The sequence below is a fragment of the Trachypithecus francoisi genome, unplaced genomic scaffold (assembly GCF_009764315.1).
Source record: "Trachypithecus francoisi isolate TF-2019V2 unplaced genomic scaffold, Tfra_2.0 Lachesis_group16, whole genome shotgun sequence".
Lineage (NCBI taxonomy): Eukaryota > Metazoa > Chordata > Mammalia > Primates > Cercopithecidae > Trachypithecus > Trachypithecus francoisi.
The window spans coordinates 47,101,499-47,121,000 of NW_022681461.1; the positions used below are offsets into that span (position 1 = coordinate 47,101,499).

The 19,502-nt window shown below is 40.9% G+C and overlaps 1 protein-coding gene across 3 annotated transcripts in view; it reads left to right on the top strand.

Moving 5' to 3' along the window:
* The first annotated feature begins 16,904 nt into the window (after positions 1-16,904).
* CNTLN (centlein) overlaps positions 16,905-19,502 on the top strand; it is a 421,157-nt gene continuing 418,559 nt past the window's right edge. For all 3 annotated transcript variants that reach the window (XM_033237412.1, XM_033237414.1, XM_033237413.1), the window contains exon 1: positions 16,905-17,333. In XM_033237412.1, the coding sequence (XP_033093303.1) occupies positions 16,974-17,333 (360 nt within the window). In that variant the 5' untranslated portion in view covers positions 16,905-16,973. The remainder of the gene's footprint in view (positions 17,334-19,502) is intronic.

Below are 19,502 nucleotides of genomic sequence, written 5' to 3' on the forward strand. Positions count from 1 at the left end.
ACCAGGATGGTAGAAATTGCTCGTGCCAAGGCTTAGAAGCATGAAAGGGTAATCCCAAAATAAACACATCTCTAGTTTTCAAGGGAACATCCAACTGGAAGTCACAATTGTATATTAGGTAGAAAGTAATTTTATTATGCTATTGAAGTAATTCACTGTGGATGCTTAAGAAATTTAAAAGGGGAGTTAGCTGTGAATTTTAACAGAAGACTTTGTTACTCCTGGAGTGTCTTTAATTGTATGTGGGTATATGGAAGTAAGGAGAGTATTTGTTTCAATGCTTGCTTTTGACTACAACATTTTCCTATTTTGAGAAGCTAACAGGAGTCAGGAACTTGGCAGCTTGTTTCTGAACGATTGTTGCTCTTGATTCTAGAAATTTCTGATTACTAGCACTTAGCTGGTGTTGTGGTACATTGACTCTGGGAAACATTTTATTTTATAACCAGAAATTGTAGAGGTAATATATATTATTTTTGGTTTTTCTTCTGGCTACTGCATTACTGTTGAAAAATTAGTTATGGTCAGTTATGTGGTCAGAAGCAAGTGTCCTAAGAGGGGAAAATGAGAACTATTTTGAGATCAAGAATTACTGCATAGCCAATTACACATATGATTATGGCCTGTGTATATTTAAGGGCCAATGAAAATATTTGAGACCTGAAAAATAATTTTTTGGCCTTGAAATGCTAAAAAATGACAAAATAAAAAGTAATATATATCTAATTAAGTGTACATAAACACGACTAACTGCTTAGCTTAATCTTAACCCTTTCCTAGCTATCTAAAATATTTTAATGTGAGATCTAATGCATTTTGTATGTTTGTATGTTTGATGTGGTTTCAAGTAAGGCCTCTAAAATTAAATGGTCTTCAAGCTCTTCATAGTTATATATCTCTGCTCATTCTATTCATTGCATCCACATCATTTTACATTTCCATACTGTTCCAGGAATCCTAAATTACAAGTATCTACCCAATTGTTTCTAGGGAGACAGCAGGAGACTGCTCCCGTCACAGAAGCCACAGGCCCCAACACTCGGCCTTGATCCCATTTCATTTTTGTTAGTGGAGGCTGATTAACAGTAACCCAGTTCCCTATGACACTGCTTAGCCCAGGAATCATGTCTGGTTCTGGGAGGTCGAAGAACTGAAAAATGTCAATGAATCATATTTCAGTTTACAGATAAATTTTAAGTTATTTCATAGGAGATATATATCAGTTGCCAACTTACATGTTATCTACGTTTATTTTAAGTTTGCTTTCTAAAGCTTAGAATTCAATGAAGCATATTACATGTTATTTGTAACAGAAACATGTTACAGATCATTAGTAATTTTTTAGTTTGACCCACAAAATCTCGTGGATACATAATATATCTGTATTAGGGTTCTCTAAAGGACATAACAAATAGGGGATCTATCTATCTGTCTATATCTTTATCTATCTATCTATAGACATCTATCTCTCTATAGATATATAAAGGGGAGTTTATTAAGTATTAACTCACATGATCACAAGGTCCCACAATAGGCTGTCTGCAAGCTGAGGAGCAAGAAAAGCCAGTCTGGGTCTCAAAACTGAAGAACTTAGAGTTTGATATTCCAGGGCAGGAAGCATCCAGCACAGGAAAAAGATGAGACTAGGAAGCTAGCCCCATCTAATCTTTTCATGTTTTTGTACCTGCTTTATATTCTGGCCACGCTGGCAGCTGATTAGGTAGTGCCCACCCAGAATAAGGGTGGGTCTGCCTTTCCCAGCCCACTGACTCAAATGTTAATCTCCTTTGGCAACACCCTCACAGACACACCCAGGAGCAATACTTTGCATCCTTCAATCCAATCAAGTTGACACACAGTATTAACCATCACAATACCTAATTTATTTTAACCACAATTTCAACATTGTTTAAAATATAGTTTCTCCCAAAATAATTAAAAGCAGAACCTGAAACAGCTACTTAAGCACCAGTGTTCATAGCAGCATTATATGCAATAGGCAAAAGATGAAAACCACCCAAATGTCCATCAGCAGGTGAGTGGACAGAGAAAATGTAGTGTATAAGATAATGGAATGTATGCAAGATTGAAATTCTGATGCATGCTACAATGTGGATAAACTTTGAAAATATTATGCCCAGTGAAATACATCATACATCAAAAGACAGATATTTCATCATTCTTCAAACATAAGGTACCTAGAATAGACAAATTCAAAGGGGGCAATAAGTGTAAAACAGTAGGGGTTGGAGAAAGGGGATAATGGGGAGTTAATGTTTAAAGGATACAGAGTTTCTATTTGGAATGATGAAAAAGTTCTGGAAATTGATCCTGGTGATGGTTGCACAACATCGTGGATATACTTACTGCAACTGAGTTGCACACTTAAAAACGGTTAAAATTGTGAATTTTATATTAGATATGTATCTTACCACAGTAAAAAAAAAAACTTAGTTTCAAAAAAATAAGCTCTTTCTTGATTTCCATCTCCAAAAACCAGGAGCCTAGCTTCCCAAATACGGAACAGGGAAAGATGCTTCCAGCAATTGCAGTGATAGTAGGTTTGGTATAAAATATAATTTTACATTTTTCTAATTCTGTGTGTTTAAAGAAAATGTAATAATTTTTACCAGAATTAGAGTTCATACTTTATAAGCTTAGCATTCGGAGCTTATGCCCCATGCTAGCCCTTAGTCTCCTTTCCCAGTGCCCTCTGCTTCTGTCCCCCAACATCACTGACACTGTAAGAAAGAGGGGTTGCTCCTACCTGATTAAGTGGGAAGGGCAGGAAAAATGGAGTAATGTGAAAGGAAGGCTATGGCCAGGACTACGTGTGAGCTGTGTTTTGAAAGAGCAAACTGCCCCTGCTTTTGTTGTTTATTTAATGTTGGAAAGATGGAGGTGAAATCATGAATTAAAAGAATTGTGAGTAAGATTTATTTGACTGTGTGTGTTTCATACTGTTGGTTGCCAATTGTAGCAGACACTTTAGGCTATCTTGCTAATATGGCCTCTCCTCCTCTTTCTTATTAGGAGAACACTAATTTTTGTTTGGGATCATAATGTGTTCACTTAAAAAAAACTTGCTTTTCCATCTCTCTTTCAATTAGGTGTGGCCTGATAATGTAGTTTGGTCAATGTAAGTGGAAATCTAGAGAATTTGGGGAAAACTTTTGCTTTTATGATATGAGTACATGCCCTTCCTCTTCCCCTTTGTCTAGCCGGGTATGAAGGTGTAATCCTAATAGTTATAACAACTTGTTTCATTAAGATGGAAGTCATTTGCTCAGTTCAGTGGAGTAGGAATTTAGAAGGAGCCAGCCGGTGTTCTTTGTGATGTTGAGTAGTGTGGATTCCCTAAATCTGGGCTTCTTATAAGGTGAGAAAATAAACACCTTTGTGTTTAAGCTACTGGTAAGTAGAAGTGGCAGGCATCTATGGGGAAGGGCAGAAATTCCAGATGGAAGGAATAGAATCCCAGAGATCAGAAGTAATGGCTATGTAGGGTGGAGGGTAGGGCTGGAAAGTAAGTGGTTTATTTTGGTTGCAGCATGGAGTACGGAAGAGAAAGTAGGTGGAAATAATATTAAAAAACAATGTTGCGTCAGAAAGTAGTAAAAGGCCTGACATTCTAGATTAAAGAATTGGATTTTGTTATGAAGGCAACAAGGAACCACAGAAGGTCTCTGTATTAGTCTGTTCTAACGCTGCTGTGAAGAAATACCCGAGACTGGTTAATTTATAAAGAAAAGAGGTTCAATGGACTCACAGTTCCGCATGGCTGGGAAGGCCTCCGGAAACTTACAATCATGGCAGAAGTCACCTCTTCACATGGCGGCAGGAGAGAGAATGAGTGCCAGCAGGGGAAATGCCAGATGCTTATAAAACCATCAAATCTCGGGAGACCTCACTCGCTATCACAAGAACAGCATGGGAGAAACTGCCCCCATGATTCAATTACTTCCCACCAGGTCCCTCCCATAACACGTGGGGATTATGGGAACTATAATTCAAGATGAGATTTGGGTGGGGACACAGCCAAACCATATTAGTCTCTGTTTTGCAGAGTGCCATGCTGAGAGCTATGCTTAGTCAAGCAAGGACTAGCTGTAGTAGTTCAGTTGGGTGAGAACAAGACTATTTTACTAATCTAGGTTAGAATGAATGAAGGTCTGAACTGGGGCAGGGGTAGTAGGAATAGGTGGGCAGTGTGGGTAGTAGGCAAAATATTTAAGGCAAAGTGGACAGATATTGATATGTGGAGTGAATGAATGGAGGGAATCTTACCTACCTCTGACTTCCATATTTTGATAATTGAATAGCAAGTATACAGGTTGGCTTGGCATCCTGATTTCTTTCTTTTAGAATAAAATAGAAAAAAGATATTATAGTTGAGGATTTCTTTCTAAAGGCAGAAACCCTGATGTATGGGCTTTTAAAATATTTATTTTTTTGAGATAGAGTCTTGCTCTGTCACCAAGGCTGGACTGCAGTGGTGCGGTCTCTGCTCATTGCCAGCTCTGCCGCCCGGGTTCAGCCTCCCGAGTAGCTGGGACTACAGGCACCCACCACCACACCCAGCTAATTTTTTGAATTTTTAGTAGAGACAGGGTTTCACCACGTTAGCCAGGATGGTCTCGATCTCCTGACCTCGTGATCCACCCGCCTCGGACTCCCAAAGTGCTGGGATTACAGGTGTGAGCCACCGTGCCGGGCCGATGTATGGCCTTTATTTGTCTTACTCCTGGTTACAAAATTACCTTGGTCAAGATTTTAATGAAACAGATCCCTTGGAACATAGACTGTAAGAGGTTAGAGATGTTTTCTTCGCTGCTATTTCTCCAGCACCTAGAAGAGTGCCTGGCACATAGTAGGCCTTCAAAACATGTTTGTTGAGTAAATTAATGAATGGATTCTTCATTATCTTCGGAAATTTCTTAGAAATGCAGTTGTTTTTTATTTCATGATATTAGTGATTTTTAGATCAGAAAAGGACTCTAAGGATTGCCTGACCTAGTCTGTTCATTTTAAACAAAAGGAACTGGATTCACAGGGAATTATGGTACACAGATATCATCATTTTGCTTGTGTATGTGTGTTAAATTTCTAGGGACCAGTAAACCAAAAAGAGAAAATAATCAATACATATGTGCCCATTCTGTTTAGGACCATCTTCAAATTAATAAGTACGTATTTCTTAGCTTCTGTATCTAATACTGTTGAAAATGTGATAGGACATTTTAAAAGGAGACTGCGACCTGATCCTTATCTTCAAAGAAATTACAGTTTAGTTCAGGAGATAAGATGAAAGCATATGAAATATCTAGAATGCAATCAAGAACTGTAATTGGGTAGGAATGGGTAGGTGACTTCAGGAAAGGTAGAGATTAATGTGTCTTACAAATTGTTCTGTAAAAATTTAAAAATATGTATAAGAACATAAAATGATGACATCTATCAAATAACCAGCTAGCACAATAGCTAGCTTAATAATGCTTAATAAGAATTTAATCATAGCTAATATTTATTGAGCATCTACTATGAAACAGGGAAACAATAAAATGGTATTTACTGACATTGTTGCTTTTGATCCATAATACCCCATGAAGTTTGTTTTAATCCTTATCTTTAGGTTAGGTAATGTTCAAAATGTTAAATAATAGGTAAGTCATGAATCTGTGCTTCAAATTCCGATTCAAACTCTTAGCTACTACTACAGCACACTGCCTTGATAGCTTTAAAAAGGATAAATATAACCTTCTTCGTTTATATAGTTAGTATGAAGCACCTCATCAGTTTGGGGTACAAATATGGTCGTTTATCCTTATGATAATCAAAGAAATATTTAAGACCCCAGCAGCACAATTAACAACAGGTTCATTCTCTGTTTTGGAGCTTCCCCCTTTTGTTGTCTAGAGTCTAATTCTGACTAAAGAGGCTCATTATGATTCCAACAGCAAGAGGAGAAGAGGCCTGGAGATGTTCCTATTTTAAAAGTTCTAATTTCCAGCTGTTGTTGCTTCCATGGCAGCTTTGTCTGTGGCTGAGAACTGACCCTGCACAGTTGGATGCAACTTTCTTGTCTGAGGTAGTAATGGCATCCTTATTGGTAAAGAACCCTGCACAGGTCACATCCATTCTCTTTAGGGGGAGATTATCGCACACTCTCCAGCTGCATGCTGGACCAAGTGCAGTAACCCTTGAACTTCCAAGTTTACAGCTCTTTGGTTTACATTCAACTGCTCAGCCATTGTCCTCAAACAGATACGGGGAAAGTTAATTGACAAACAAGTAAGCAACTTAACAAACAACAACACAGAGAATGTAATAAGTGCTAAAAAGGAAAGAAAAGGGTGATGTGACGAAGACTATCTGGGCAGGTACTACTTTCATTAAGTCAATTAAGGGGGGGCCCTCTGAAGAGATAGAATGTAAGCTGAAATCTGAAAAAATGAGAAGGAACCAACTATTCAGAAAGTCTACAGTGTAAATGGAAAATACAAAACATCAGAGATACAAAGTTGCTTGGTATGTTCGCTGACAAGAGTCAACTTGAATTTCCAGTGTAAGTCATGCACTATAATCAAAACTGGTCCTCACTCTACAAGCTCTTTCAGTCAAGTATTCAATCTGGGCTACTAACCCAGACTTTCCCTTCTCTCATGGGCCCATTTCTACCACTCGGCCTCAGTCAGGACCATCTCAATTCACTAGAATTTTTAGATGTTTAGACCAAGCACAGTGGCTCACATCTGTCCCAGCACTTTGGCTCACATCTGTCCCAGCACTTTGAGAGGCCAAGGCAGAAGGATTGCTTGAATCCAGGAGTTCAAGAGCAGCCTGAGTAACATGTCAAGACCTCATCTCTATAAAAAAATCCAAGAGTTAGCCAGGTGTGGTGGTATGTTCCTGTGGGTCCAGCTACTCAGGAGGCTGAGATGGGAGGATTGCTTGAGCCTGGGAGGTTGTGGCTGCAGTAAGCCATGATCACACCGCACCATTGCACTCCAGCCTAGGTGACAGAGTGAGACCCTGTCTCAACAACAACAACAACAACAACAACAACAAATAAAACAATGTTAAATCTCCAAGAAGAAGAGGACTTGATGCCTTTCCTTCAAGACCTTATGGGTCTCATGCATATTTGTCTAACTGCTATATACCAGTGAGTTCTACACAGCTCATCAGACATATGCTGATGACTTCCAAATGTATATTTTGAGATCAGAATCTCTTCCAGGAAGTTCATGTGTGTGTGTGTGTTATTTTGCCTACTCAACATCTCTAATTAGAAGTCTCTTAACAGTTCAACTTCAGTACATCTCAAAAGGAACTTTTTTTTCCTTTTCTTTGAGAAAGGTTCTTGCTCTATAACCCAGGCTGGAGTGCAGTGGCTCAGTCTCAGCTCACTGCAAACTCCACCTCCTGGGTTCAAGTGATTCTTTTGCCTCAGCCTCCTGAGTAACTGGGACTACAGGCACGCACCACCACACCCAGCTAGTTTTAGTATTTTTAGTACAGACAGGGTTTCACCATGTTGGCCAGGCTGGTCTTGAACTCCTGACCTTAGGTGATCTGCCCATGCCAGCCTCCCAAGGTGCTGGGATTATAGGCGTGAGCCACCGTGCCTGGCCTCAAAGGGAACTTTTGTTTCCCTGCTTCTAATCCTGTTTATCCAATAGTCTTCACCATCTCAATTTATGGTACCTCCAACTATTCAGATTCCCAAACCAAACTCTGGCAGTCAGACTGGATACTTCCTTTGCCCTCTTCTTTCACACCCAATCCATCAATAAGTGCTGTCAGCTCAACCTTTGTAATCCATCCTGAATACCACCATCTCTCTCTTTTCCCCCAGCAAACACTCTGGTCCAAGCCGTCATTCTCTCTTGCTCAGGCTGGTTTTCCTGCTTCTATTCTCCTTCCCTCAACCCCAGAATCCATTCTCTCTGCAGCCGAGTGGTTTTTCATTAATGTAGTGAAATAATATCTCTCCTCTGTCTCTAATCTTTCAATGATTTCTGATTAGCCTTAGAATAATGTCCAAACTCATTCCTTCATCTTACACCACATTTCCTTTCACCCTTTCTAATTCTAACCATACTTACCTTTGTTCTGCTTTTAGAACATACCAAGCAACTTTGTACCTCTGGTGTTGTGTATTTTCCATTCACACCCTAGGCTTTCTGAATAGTTGGTTCCTTCTCGTCTTTCAGATTTCAGCTCACATTCTACCTCTTCAGAGGGCCCCCCTTAACTGACTTAATGAAAGTAGTACCTGCCCAGATAGTCTCCATCACATCACCCTTCTTTCCTTTTTAGCACTTATTACATTCTCTATGTTGTTGTTTGTTAAGTTGCTTACTTGTTTGTCAATTAACTTTCCCCATATGAGTTCGTGAAGGTAGGAACTGGTTGGCCTTGGCTTTTCTGTATCTCCAGCGTTAAGCTCCTAGCACATATTAGGTATGCCATATATAATTTGATTAACTACTGACTGAGTAAATAATTGTGAGACATCTTTTGTGCATCCCAGAAGCACAAAAACATGGGATATTTTTTGACAGCTTAACTCAGTGATTCTCAATTCTGCGTGCATGTTAGACTCATCTGGGGAACTCTTAAAAATAAAATAACAAGGCTGGGTCCCATACCACATTCACTGAATCATAATCTCTGGAGATGGGACCCAGGTAACATTCTTTTAAAAGCTCCTTATGTGATTCTTACCTGCAACCATCACAAGGGAACCAGGAGTAACCATCATTCCTTTTTATTTAAACCCCAGGTCAGCTTCTTTCTCTTATTTAAGTCTTTCAGCATGATTTATATTTGGGATTTTCTTGTGGATCACAAAACTTGTTCCCTAGTCATGTGGGTATTTTATCCACTTAGGGATCAGCTTCTTTGAGATTGTAGGATAATAGGCATTTCCCGGGAAATGGTGTGTAAGAATGTGTTATCCCTCACAATCTATAAAGCACTGCAATGTTCAGTTTTCGCTCGACCTTTTGCTTTATGTTCATACCTTCAATGTCCTTGGTGTCTGATAGTCTCCCAGATATTTCCGTGGTGTGCTTCCCAGTCAGTTGAGGTGCTTGCTTAGATATTCTTTCTTAGAAATGCTTTTCTTGACTAGTCTACCTAAAATGGCACCTTACCATTGTTATTACTCACTGTTCTTCCTTGCTTTTTAAAATATATAACATCACTAATTAACAATATATTTATCTGTTTATGATATGTTTTCTCCTAGTAGAGTATAAGCTATGCAAAAGCAAGAATTGTGACTGTTTTATTCATTGCTGTATTCCTAGAAGTGTTCAGTAAATACTTGTTAAAAGAGTTAAGGAATGAGTAAAAGAACAGTGTACTGGCAAGGGGTCCCCACATTGACTGCATTTGTCCTTTTCTGCCTTTTTCTCTTCCCAAGGAATTTGTTGTAGAAGTTTGCTACACCAGAAAACATTGTTTGGGAAAAAGAAATTTTGGTGGCACCAGGAACCATTTTTTTGGTTTGGTTTTTGAGACAGTCTCACTCTGTCGCCCAGGCTGGAGTATAGTGGTGTGATCTCAGCTCACTACAAGCTCCCCCTCCTGGGTTCATGCCATTCTCCTGCCTCAGCCTCCTGAGTAGCTGGGACTACAGGCGCCCGCCACCACGCCTGGCTAATATTTTGTATTTTTAGTAGAGATGGGGTTTCACTGTTTTGGCCAGGATAGCCTCCATCTCCTGACCTCATGATCCACCCACCTCAGCCTTCCAAAGTGCTGGGATTACAGGCGTGAGCCACCACACCCGGCCACCAGGAACCATTTTTTAACAGTTTCATTTCCCACCAACAGTAGTTAGCATACTGCTACTATGTGATCAATTTATCTCAAATATTAATTTTGATATCCGATACTCCACAAAAACATTCTCTGTTCATAGCAAAGCACTGTCTACTAAAGTGAGATATTAGTAACTAATGAGAAATGGCCATTAATTGCTGAAGGCAATAATTTCTGTGGCTTATAGAAAGCTAGCTGATAGACATTTATCAAGTGCTTCCTGTGTTAGGGCATTGTGATAGGTATCATGAGTGATAAAGAAAAAACGGGCATTTTCTTCCATCTAGGATCTTATAATCTCTAAATATATAAAAATAAATATAGAACTACCAATCACATGTAAATGAAATGTGAGAAGAATTATACAATTATAAAAGAGATGCAAAATTAAAATTAATGCAAAAGAAATTGAGTACATATGATCTTGGAATATGTAATATATAGGATAATCAGAATTACCTAGTGTAGTCTAGACCTTCTAGAAACTGGGTTTAATGAAGAATATGAAGATAATAAAGAAAGTACGTAGACACATTCCCTTTGGTGCTTGTAGAGGGGTTTCTGTTTAAAAGCCTAACTCTTTGCCTAACTCTTGCCTGAATTCTGTTCACTCTACTTTGTAGTGTGTGATTCACTTTTTTTTTTCTATTTTGCGGGCTTGTTGTAAATTAATGTCCAACCAGCTTCCGTGAGAATAAAATTAAGAGCTGTTACTTTGAATCATTTATTGTCTATAATAGGATGCAATTTGGGCCGCATCCCAATTGTTGCTTATTAGACTACCTTGGCCTCTTGAGCTAGATATATCATGTTTGCCCCTCCAGATTGTTTCCTGACGTTTCCCACCCTGCCCCACGTCCTGGTGGGCCGACCTGTAAAAACTGATTGGGTTCAGCAAGTGGGGAGCACAGGAGGTGGTGGGTATGAGGGAAGAAGTTGGAGCATTTGTTCCTTTGGCTCTGAATTTCCGGAGTCTGTGCCTTTCACCAGGCAGCTCTCTGTACCCAGCCCTTCTGTCTGCTGGTACCATTAGCTGCTCTTTCTCTCATTCCTTCAAGCCTAGGGTGCTAACATTTCCCATCCTTTAAGAAGCCTGAGGGTGGCTGGGCACCGTGGCTCTCGCCTGTAATCCCAGCACTTTGGGAGGCCGAGGCGGGCGGATCATGAGGTCAGGAGATGGAGACCACAGGGAAATCCTGTCTCTACTAAAAAAAAAAAAAATTAGCCAGGCGCGGTGCCGGTGCCTGTAGTCCTGGCTACTTGGGAGGCTGAGGCAGGAGAATGGCGTGAACCCGGGAGGCGGAGCTTGCAGTGAGCAGAGATCGCGCCACTGCATACCAGTCTAGGCGACAGAACGAGACTCCATCTCAAAACAAAACAAAACAACAACAACAAAAAAGATGCCACAGGGTATGGTGTGTTTCCCTCATTCCCTCAGTCCTACTCTTACCTTTGTAATTAGTCCTTGTTTTAACTGTTCCTTGAAGTACTCAATGAGTTGCCATTAACTTCGTGTTGCACTCTTTTTTTTTTTTTTTTTGAGACGAAGTCTTGCTCTGTCGCCCAGGCTGGGGTGCAGTGGCCGGATCTCAGCTCACTGCAAGCTCCACCTCCCGGGTTCACGCCATTCTCCTGCCTCAGCCTCCCAAGTAGCTGGGACTACAAGCGCCTGCCACCTCGCCCGGCTAGTTTTTTGTATTTTTTAGTAGAGACGGGGTTTCACCGTGTTAGCCAGGATGGTCTCGATCTCCTGACCTTGTGATCCATCCGTCTCGGCCTCCCAAAGTGCTGGGATTACAGGCTTGAGCCACCGTGCCCGGCCCTTCGTGTTGCACTCTTGATTGATCACCTCACCAAGCAGAAAGGGAATTGACCCTCTGATGGTAAGATGACATGTATGTTTCTCATCCTTGTGACTGGAATCAGTGCCTCTGTGTGGGTTACTTCAACACATTCAGTAGAAGTGGGATTCTGCCATTCAATATTGCTGCCATCTCCTTGGCCATTTGATAAAATTTATCTCCTATTGCTAACATGGAAGATGAGGATAAAACAGTCAACTACTGGAGCGGACTAAGAAAATCAGAAAGTTTGGAATTGGCTGCTGTTATTGAAAATCTGCTATGTGTCCTAAGTGGGTATGTGACACATCAGTATGATGTTGGGTTGGGAAAAAGTGCTATTTCTCTGGTTACAGAAGCCCCCTTACTAAGGCAAAGGAGTGGTGGTGACTGAAGAGATGGCATTCTGGATCAACAGGCAAAATGCTTGTGTCTGTGTGTGTGTGTAAGTGTGTGAGACCACTGTAATGTGGAATAAGTAGGAATCTTCAAGACAGAAATGTCAAACCAGGTCATTGGCAGTGGAAAAAGAAGGCCTTCGTGTTTAGGATAAAATCAGGGGAGAAAAAGGGCTGGAAGAACTGGAGTACTTTTGCATTACTGCCTTGAGGATAAACAATATTCTATTAAAATACCTAGGACCATGGGTGTATAATCCCATGTATTAGGGAGGAGGTAATGTAAATATAAATAAGAAGGCTGAAAAAGTAGGGTGTTACCTCAATCTGGTCATGTGTTGAAATGAAGAGGTGAAACTATACAACCCTGTGTTTTGTGGAACCAGCTGAACTTCTCAGGGAACCTGAGACTATATTCCAAACTTTGCTGAACTAAATAAGCTGATACAAGTTACTCAAACCTAAGGCTTACAGGTTACTTCCTCCCTGCCCCCACCGAACAACACACACACTTAGAGTCGGGGTTCAGTGGAGACAGTTTTTGCTTATAATTAGAAAAAACGACAGTTGTTTGAACAGTTTTGGACTGTTTGGCAATCTTTGGAGATGAAAATGGAAACTGAAATTCTGTCATAGCTCTGTTGGGTCATAATTTTTGAACAGGAACTGATGATGTCTCCTTGTATACCTACAATTGTGACCTAGAGCATTCTCAGGACTGATCAGGGGATCAATAGTTGCCAGGAATTGCTCAATCAAAATTGCAGTAATTGAAAGCACAAAACAATCCTCTTTATTTACTTCTACTAACTTCTGGATTGAGATTTGTCTGCACTAGGCTGTCATGATGCATCTACTACTGACTCAAGCATCACATCGGCACATTCTAGCTTATGGGTTTTTCTTTTGATGCTGAAGCAAGTGATTCTTGATTTAAATCTCTAGGACATGGCAAACACTAAAAACTGAGATAAATTCTTAAAATGATATGAAAAGAAATCTAATATGTTTGAGGTCTTACCAATACCTAATAATGTTTTAAAACTTAATTAAATTATGCTGACCAAATAAAGATTACACAAAATTGGTAAAGCAGAAATACACAGGTCTTAAAATTCTGCATTCTTTCTGGAAACAAAGAAACATAAAGGCTGAGAAACCGCTTATACATTTTTTCTCTTTTAAAACAGAAGTTAAAAATAAATTTTAAAAATTAAAGTAAAAGAGGCAATTTAAATATGATATTAATTTGCACATTTCTTTCCTTATTTCCCAATATTTCAACTATACAACGATGATATTGAGAGAATTATGCATAATTCTAATTATATTCTAATATACTTCATCCTCTATTCTATTCTAATATACTTCATCCTCAGCAGACTTCTTTATGTATTTCTTCAGAACAGAGAATATCACTTTTAAATATTTGGACAAAGAGTTGAACAGGAAAAACACCTTGATTGTTTTGCACACTTTTATTCACATAATAGTGCAGATATTTAACTTATTCTTCTGAGTCACAAGTGTTTGTATTTAACATTTCATCCGTTTCTGTCATTTCAGCAAATAACTAATACAAGAAAGAACTCCTTATGCACAGTTCTGGAAATGTGCACGTTTCTTTTCTTAAAAATTGTCTGCCAATAAAGAACTTTTATAACTCTACAACAAAAAGACAAATAACCCAATTAAAAAATAGTCAAAGAACTTGAATGAATAGACATTTCTCCAAAGAAGAGAAACAAATGTCCAACAAATACATGAAAATATGCTCATTGTCATTAGTCATGGGGAAAAATGCAAATGAAAACCACAAGGAGACAGCACTTTACACCCACTAGACTGGCCATAAACAAACAACACTGCATGTTCTCACTCACAGGTGGGAACTGAACAATGAGAACACATGGGCACAGGGTGGGGAACATCACACATCGGGGCCTGTCGTGGGGTGGGGGGAGGGAGGAGGGATAGCATTAGGAGATATACCTAATGTAAATGATGAGTTAACGGGTGCAGCACACCAACATGTCATATGTATACCTATGTAACAAACCTGCATGCTATGAACATGTACCCTATAACTTAAAGTGTAATAATAAAAGAGCAAAAAAAAAAACCACACACACACACACAAAACAGAACAAAAAAATAAGCGTTGGTGAGGATGATGAGAAATTAGAATGTCAATACATTGCTTATAGGAAGGTAAAATGACACAACCACTGTAGAAAATAATTTGGTGATTCCTCAGTAAATTAAACATATGACCTAGATAGTCTACTCATAGGTATGTAAACAAAAAATTGAACATCAGTGTTCAGACAAAAACCTGTACATGAATGTTTACAGCAGCTCTATTCACAATAGGCAAAAGGCAGAAAGAACCACTGTATGGTGTATTTTCAGCTATAAAAAGGAATGAAGTACTGATACATGCCACAACATAGATGAACCTTGAAAACATTATGCTAATAAAAGAAACCAGACAGAAAAGGCCACATATTATATGGTTCCATTAATATGAAATATCCAAAACAGGCAAAACCATAGAGACATAAAGGGAATTAATGGTTGTTTGGGGCTTGCAGGTGGTGAGAATGTGGTGATACTAATGTGGGCATGTGGTTTCTATCTCCAGTGCTGAAAATGTTCTGTAACTAGGTAGTGGTGGTGGTTGCCTAACATGATGAATGTAGTTAATGCTACTGATCTTTATTTGTAGCCATTTTATTTATTTATTTATTTTTTGAAACAGTCTCACTTTATCACCCAGGCTGGAGTGCAGTGGTGTGATCTCGGCTCACTGCAACCTCTGCCTCCTGTGTTCCAATGATTGTCCTGCCATGGCCTCTCTAGTAGCTGGGATTACAGGCATGCACCACCACTCCCAGCTAATTTTTGTATTTTTAGCAGAGACGGGTTTTCACTGTGTTGTCCAGGCTGGTCTCGAACTCCTGGTCTCAAGTGATCTTTGGGAGCCTCAGCCTCCCAAAGTGCTGGGATTGCAGGCGCAAGCTACCGCGCCTGGCCTATTTGTAGCCATTTAAAATGCCTACGATGGTAAATTTTATGTTGTGTATTTTGTGTGTTTTGCTCCAATAAAGACAAAATTTAAAAATTTGCCTAGTCAAAGAGTAAGGATAGTATCCTTTTGGGGGGTCGCATATACATATTTATGCCACTGCTTTTCAAAAGAATCGTTTTATGATCAGGTGAAATGATGTCCTTTGGAGTGAATGACATATAGTAATTAAAAATGTGCATTAATACTGATTTGGGGCCAAACATGTAACTTATGTTGTTAGACTTGCCAGTCTTAAGTCTAGTGAAATCTCACAGGCTATCAAGACCAAATGTTGTATTTCAAGTCACAGGTGTGGAGACAGGATAGCAATCAAACTACAGGTTTTCAGAGTTAAGTGAAATTCAGTGAATTCAAAGCCTAGCTTTTTCTGATGCCAGACATGGAATTTCAGAGAAGTTACAGTAACCTTGCAAGTCTGTTTCCTCACTAGTAAAAATGGATATAGATAATAATCTAATTGAAGGTGACATATGTATTGAGTTCATATATGATAAGTGCTTAACACTGGACTCAGCATATGGTAAATGTTCAGTAGGTTAGCTAGTTCTAAGACAGGTTTATAAACATACTTTTTCTAATGTACCCTTTTATAAATTTTTGTGAGGAATTCACCTTCGGTTTGAAGGAAGTCCACTTATCTTGCTTGACTTGGCAGGATTCTAATTGGGAGGATCTTTTGACATCCTGACTAGATTTTCATGCACAGATAGTGATTTTTTGATTAAATGAAGTTAACAGTAAAGTGGTGATCTCTCTACTTCTACTCTCAACCCCCATCTCAGCTTTCCCCAAGTATTCTGGAACCCTTTCTGAAGAAGAGGGCAGTTCTAACTTTCAGGAATGTTCTGGTGCCAGCTCAGTATGCATTTGCTTATTAATCTTATCAATAGTAACAAAGTATTTGAAGGGCAAAGAAAGAGAAGATTATTGCCTATTTGAAGTTTATAAAGAAAGCCAGAAGAAAAAGAAAAAAAAAGAGAACAAAAGATAAAGTAGGTCTTGTTTCTTCAACCACGCTCCAAATTACTGATTTTAAACTGCTTCAAGGACCCAAACTGTTCAGCAATGTGGTCTACATTCCCTCTGATACCCAGCCAACGCATTAAGAAGCTGACATAAAAACAAAGGAAATCATGACTCTTGCAAAACAAAAGACAAAGGGTGTACAAAGGATCATCATTCAAGTTCGAAACCTGCCTGATAGTTCCAGCTCAGCACAAGGCTTTCCACATCTCCTTGACATTAGTCAGCTGGATGTCAGCTGTACTTACAGCAATTTTGCCAAGGGGTGTGAAGAAAACACTTAAGTGTAAAACTTATGCCTTGATCCTCAAGGAACTTACAATAGCGCTGGAGAGATTAGCCGTGTAACTGACACTCCAGGGCGGTCAATGAAACGTGACGCACGAGTTGGCAGGGACCTTGAAGGAGAGGGATTTCACAGTTAAGGATCATTTGTGGCTGGGGCTTGTCAAGGAAGGCTTTAAGAGGTGGGATGGAAGTGGCGGGCAGGGCTTTAGGTAGGCGGGAAATCCAGGCGATCCTGGCCAAGGACTCAGGCACAGGACCTCGGGATGGCCCGCCCGGCTGACCGGCCTCACCCTTTCGGGCCACGGCGCGTGCGTACCCCAACGCTCGCGCTGGGCGCATTGCCCGCGGGAAGCCGGCCAGGGCCACAGAACACGAGACACCGCTGGCCAAGGCGGGAAAAGACTCGCGCATGCGCGGCTCAGCGTTCCGGGCTCGCCGGGTTGGGGAAAGGGAGGTGGAGTTTCCAACAGGGAACTTGACCCGTTAGCTGCTGCAGCCATGGCGGCGCGTTCGCCTCCCTCTCCGTACCCTCCGCCCCAAGCGCGACAGTTGGGCCCCAGGTCCCCACGTGTTGGGCGGGGAGCTGAGGTACACGCAGTGCGCAGCGAGGCCTCGGGTTTTGCCGGCGCAGCGCGGGAGGTGGTTGCGGACAAAAGTGATAAAATCTGGCTGGGCGAAGAAGGGTCAGGGGGCCGGCGAGGGCCTGGTGGGGCAGCTCCGGCTCATGCTCCCCTCCTCAGCGCGCCCATGGGGTCCAGACGGCTAGAGGGCATCTCGGTAGAGGAGGCGATGGTGACCCGGACGCAGCTGCTGGAGGAAGAGCTGAGCAGCCTAAAGGAGGAGTTGGCCCTGTGTCAGGTATCGAGGACTCTCGCAGCCGGCCTTTCCCCACCACAGCGGGGCCGGGACCCTTGGGGAGGCGCACCCTTCTCCCTCTGCCTTGGGACCTACCCCGCCCCGCCCGGCAGCGCTCCCTCGCGGCTGCACACCCTGCTAAGCCCGCGGCCGGGGGCTGGAGAGACGCCGCTGCGCCCGGCTCCCCGACCCCGGGCCCCTGCCCCTTTCCGGACAGCGGCCAGACAGGCTTCGCCTCCGCGCCCGTGTTTGGTTTTGGTCACTTGGATACTCGCAGTCGCATCCCCTCCCGTTCCCACAAAGCCCAAGTTCTTGGTGGTGACTGTAGCCAATACCTGTCTGGGGCCCAGGAGTGACATGTAGTCCACTAGTTGAAATGAACAGGAAAGTGTAAACACTTTTGTTAAAGTAAAATCCATCGATGAAGGAGCCTGTTTTTAAAATTTCAAACCCACACTTGGCTTTGTTTTTACCCCAACTGAAGTTGTAAACACAGACCAGTAACGTTTAGGAAGTCTCAGAGCAGGGAACTTACAATAGATAATGCTTGGTACTTACTAACCAGCTATAGTAATTCCGCGGTCCTTGAGTGAGAAATCCCATTTTCATGTGATCGTGCCAGTGAAAAACATTTGCTAAATCAATTGCATTAACATTACTTTCCTGTTTGTAGAGTTTTTGTAAGGATGGACTTGACTATACTCCTGTTTAAAGAGATTGAATTTTCCTTTAGTTTTGCATCCGTACCATCATCTCTTTTGATTTTACCAAAACCTTCAGATAGGATTGGGAGATTGGATGTGGGAAACTCACTAAACGGTAGATGTTTAAGTCACTCTGCCTTCAAGGTAGAAACCAATTAGGAACTGCTGAATATCAAAGTAACTTTGTGAACAGTATCATCAGTTTAATAAAACAATTCATGAAATTCATTCTTTTTTTTTTTTTTTTGAGATGGAGTCTCGCTCTGTCGCCCAGGCTGGAGTGCAGTGGCACTATCTTGGCTCACTGTAAGCTCCGCCTCCTGGGTTCACACCATTCTCCTGCCTCAGCCTCCCCCGTAGCTGGGACCACAGGTACCCGCCACCACACCCGGCTAATTTTTTGTATTTTTAGTAGAGATGGAGGTTTCACCATGTCAGCCAGGATGGTCTCGATCTCCTGACCTCGTGATCCGCCCGCCTTGGCCTCCCAAAGTGCTGGGACTACAGAAATTCATTCTCTCATAGTTTGTTCTGTTGAATTCTTTTGCCCATTTTATAGGTCCTTGCTGACTGAGTAGAGGGTGTAAAAATGGGACCATCTTCAAATCGAATATGCCTTTGGTTGAACAAGGTTGGGACATTTTATGTGGTGCCTACTTTTGATTTTCCCATTTTTCTGTTCTTCGTTGGGTAAGGAGCAAAGGGATAAATAAATGGCAACAATAAATTGAAGCATTTGTCACCTGCAGCCCTCACCCTTTGGAGAGTTTTAAGATGTGAACCCTTTACTACTCTGAGTCCTAATCTAAGACACTCTTTGGCATATTTTCCACTCTCTTTCCTCCCACCTCTTCCTCCCCACATAGTTAGGCCTTTAGATGGCTAAGGAGCTAAGATACTTACTTTTTTATGAATGACTTGGTTAAGGAAGTCAGTCTGTTCGAAACAGCCTGACGAACCTCTTCCCGCAAACACTTACATTTTTTAAAATGCGGCTCCAAACATGGTATTGGCTTTTGTGACCTAGGACATATATAGACTAGGAAAATGATTGACATACTCTTGGCAAATATGAGAATACAGAGATGGTCATAAGAGTCTGGAATGATGATTTCTTAGATTTTGTAATATTAATACTCTTATAATTGTAGGCAGTATCCCGCACCATAAAAACCTTAGTCAAATGAGACACCTGTTCTTGGGGAATCTTGGGGAAAAAGAGTAATTGAACTCCCAATTGTTTTGTAAAAAAGCATTTAGGTGATTAAATATTCACTTTTACATCTTTTAAAGTGTATTCTCCTGCTTATTTGTTTAGCTAGAAATGACAGTACCCAAGAATATGTAACATTAAAACTGTTGAAAATTACAACTCGAAGTAAAATTCGTTTTGTATCTCAACCTAGTAAGTACACACACATATACATATATTTTCAGAAAAAATACATTCCCTAACATTGTGTGGGCT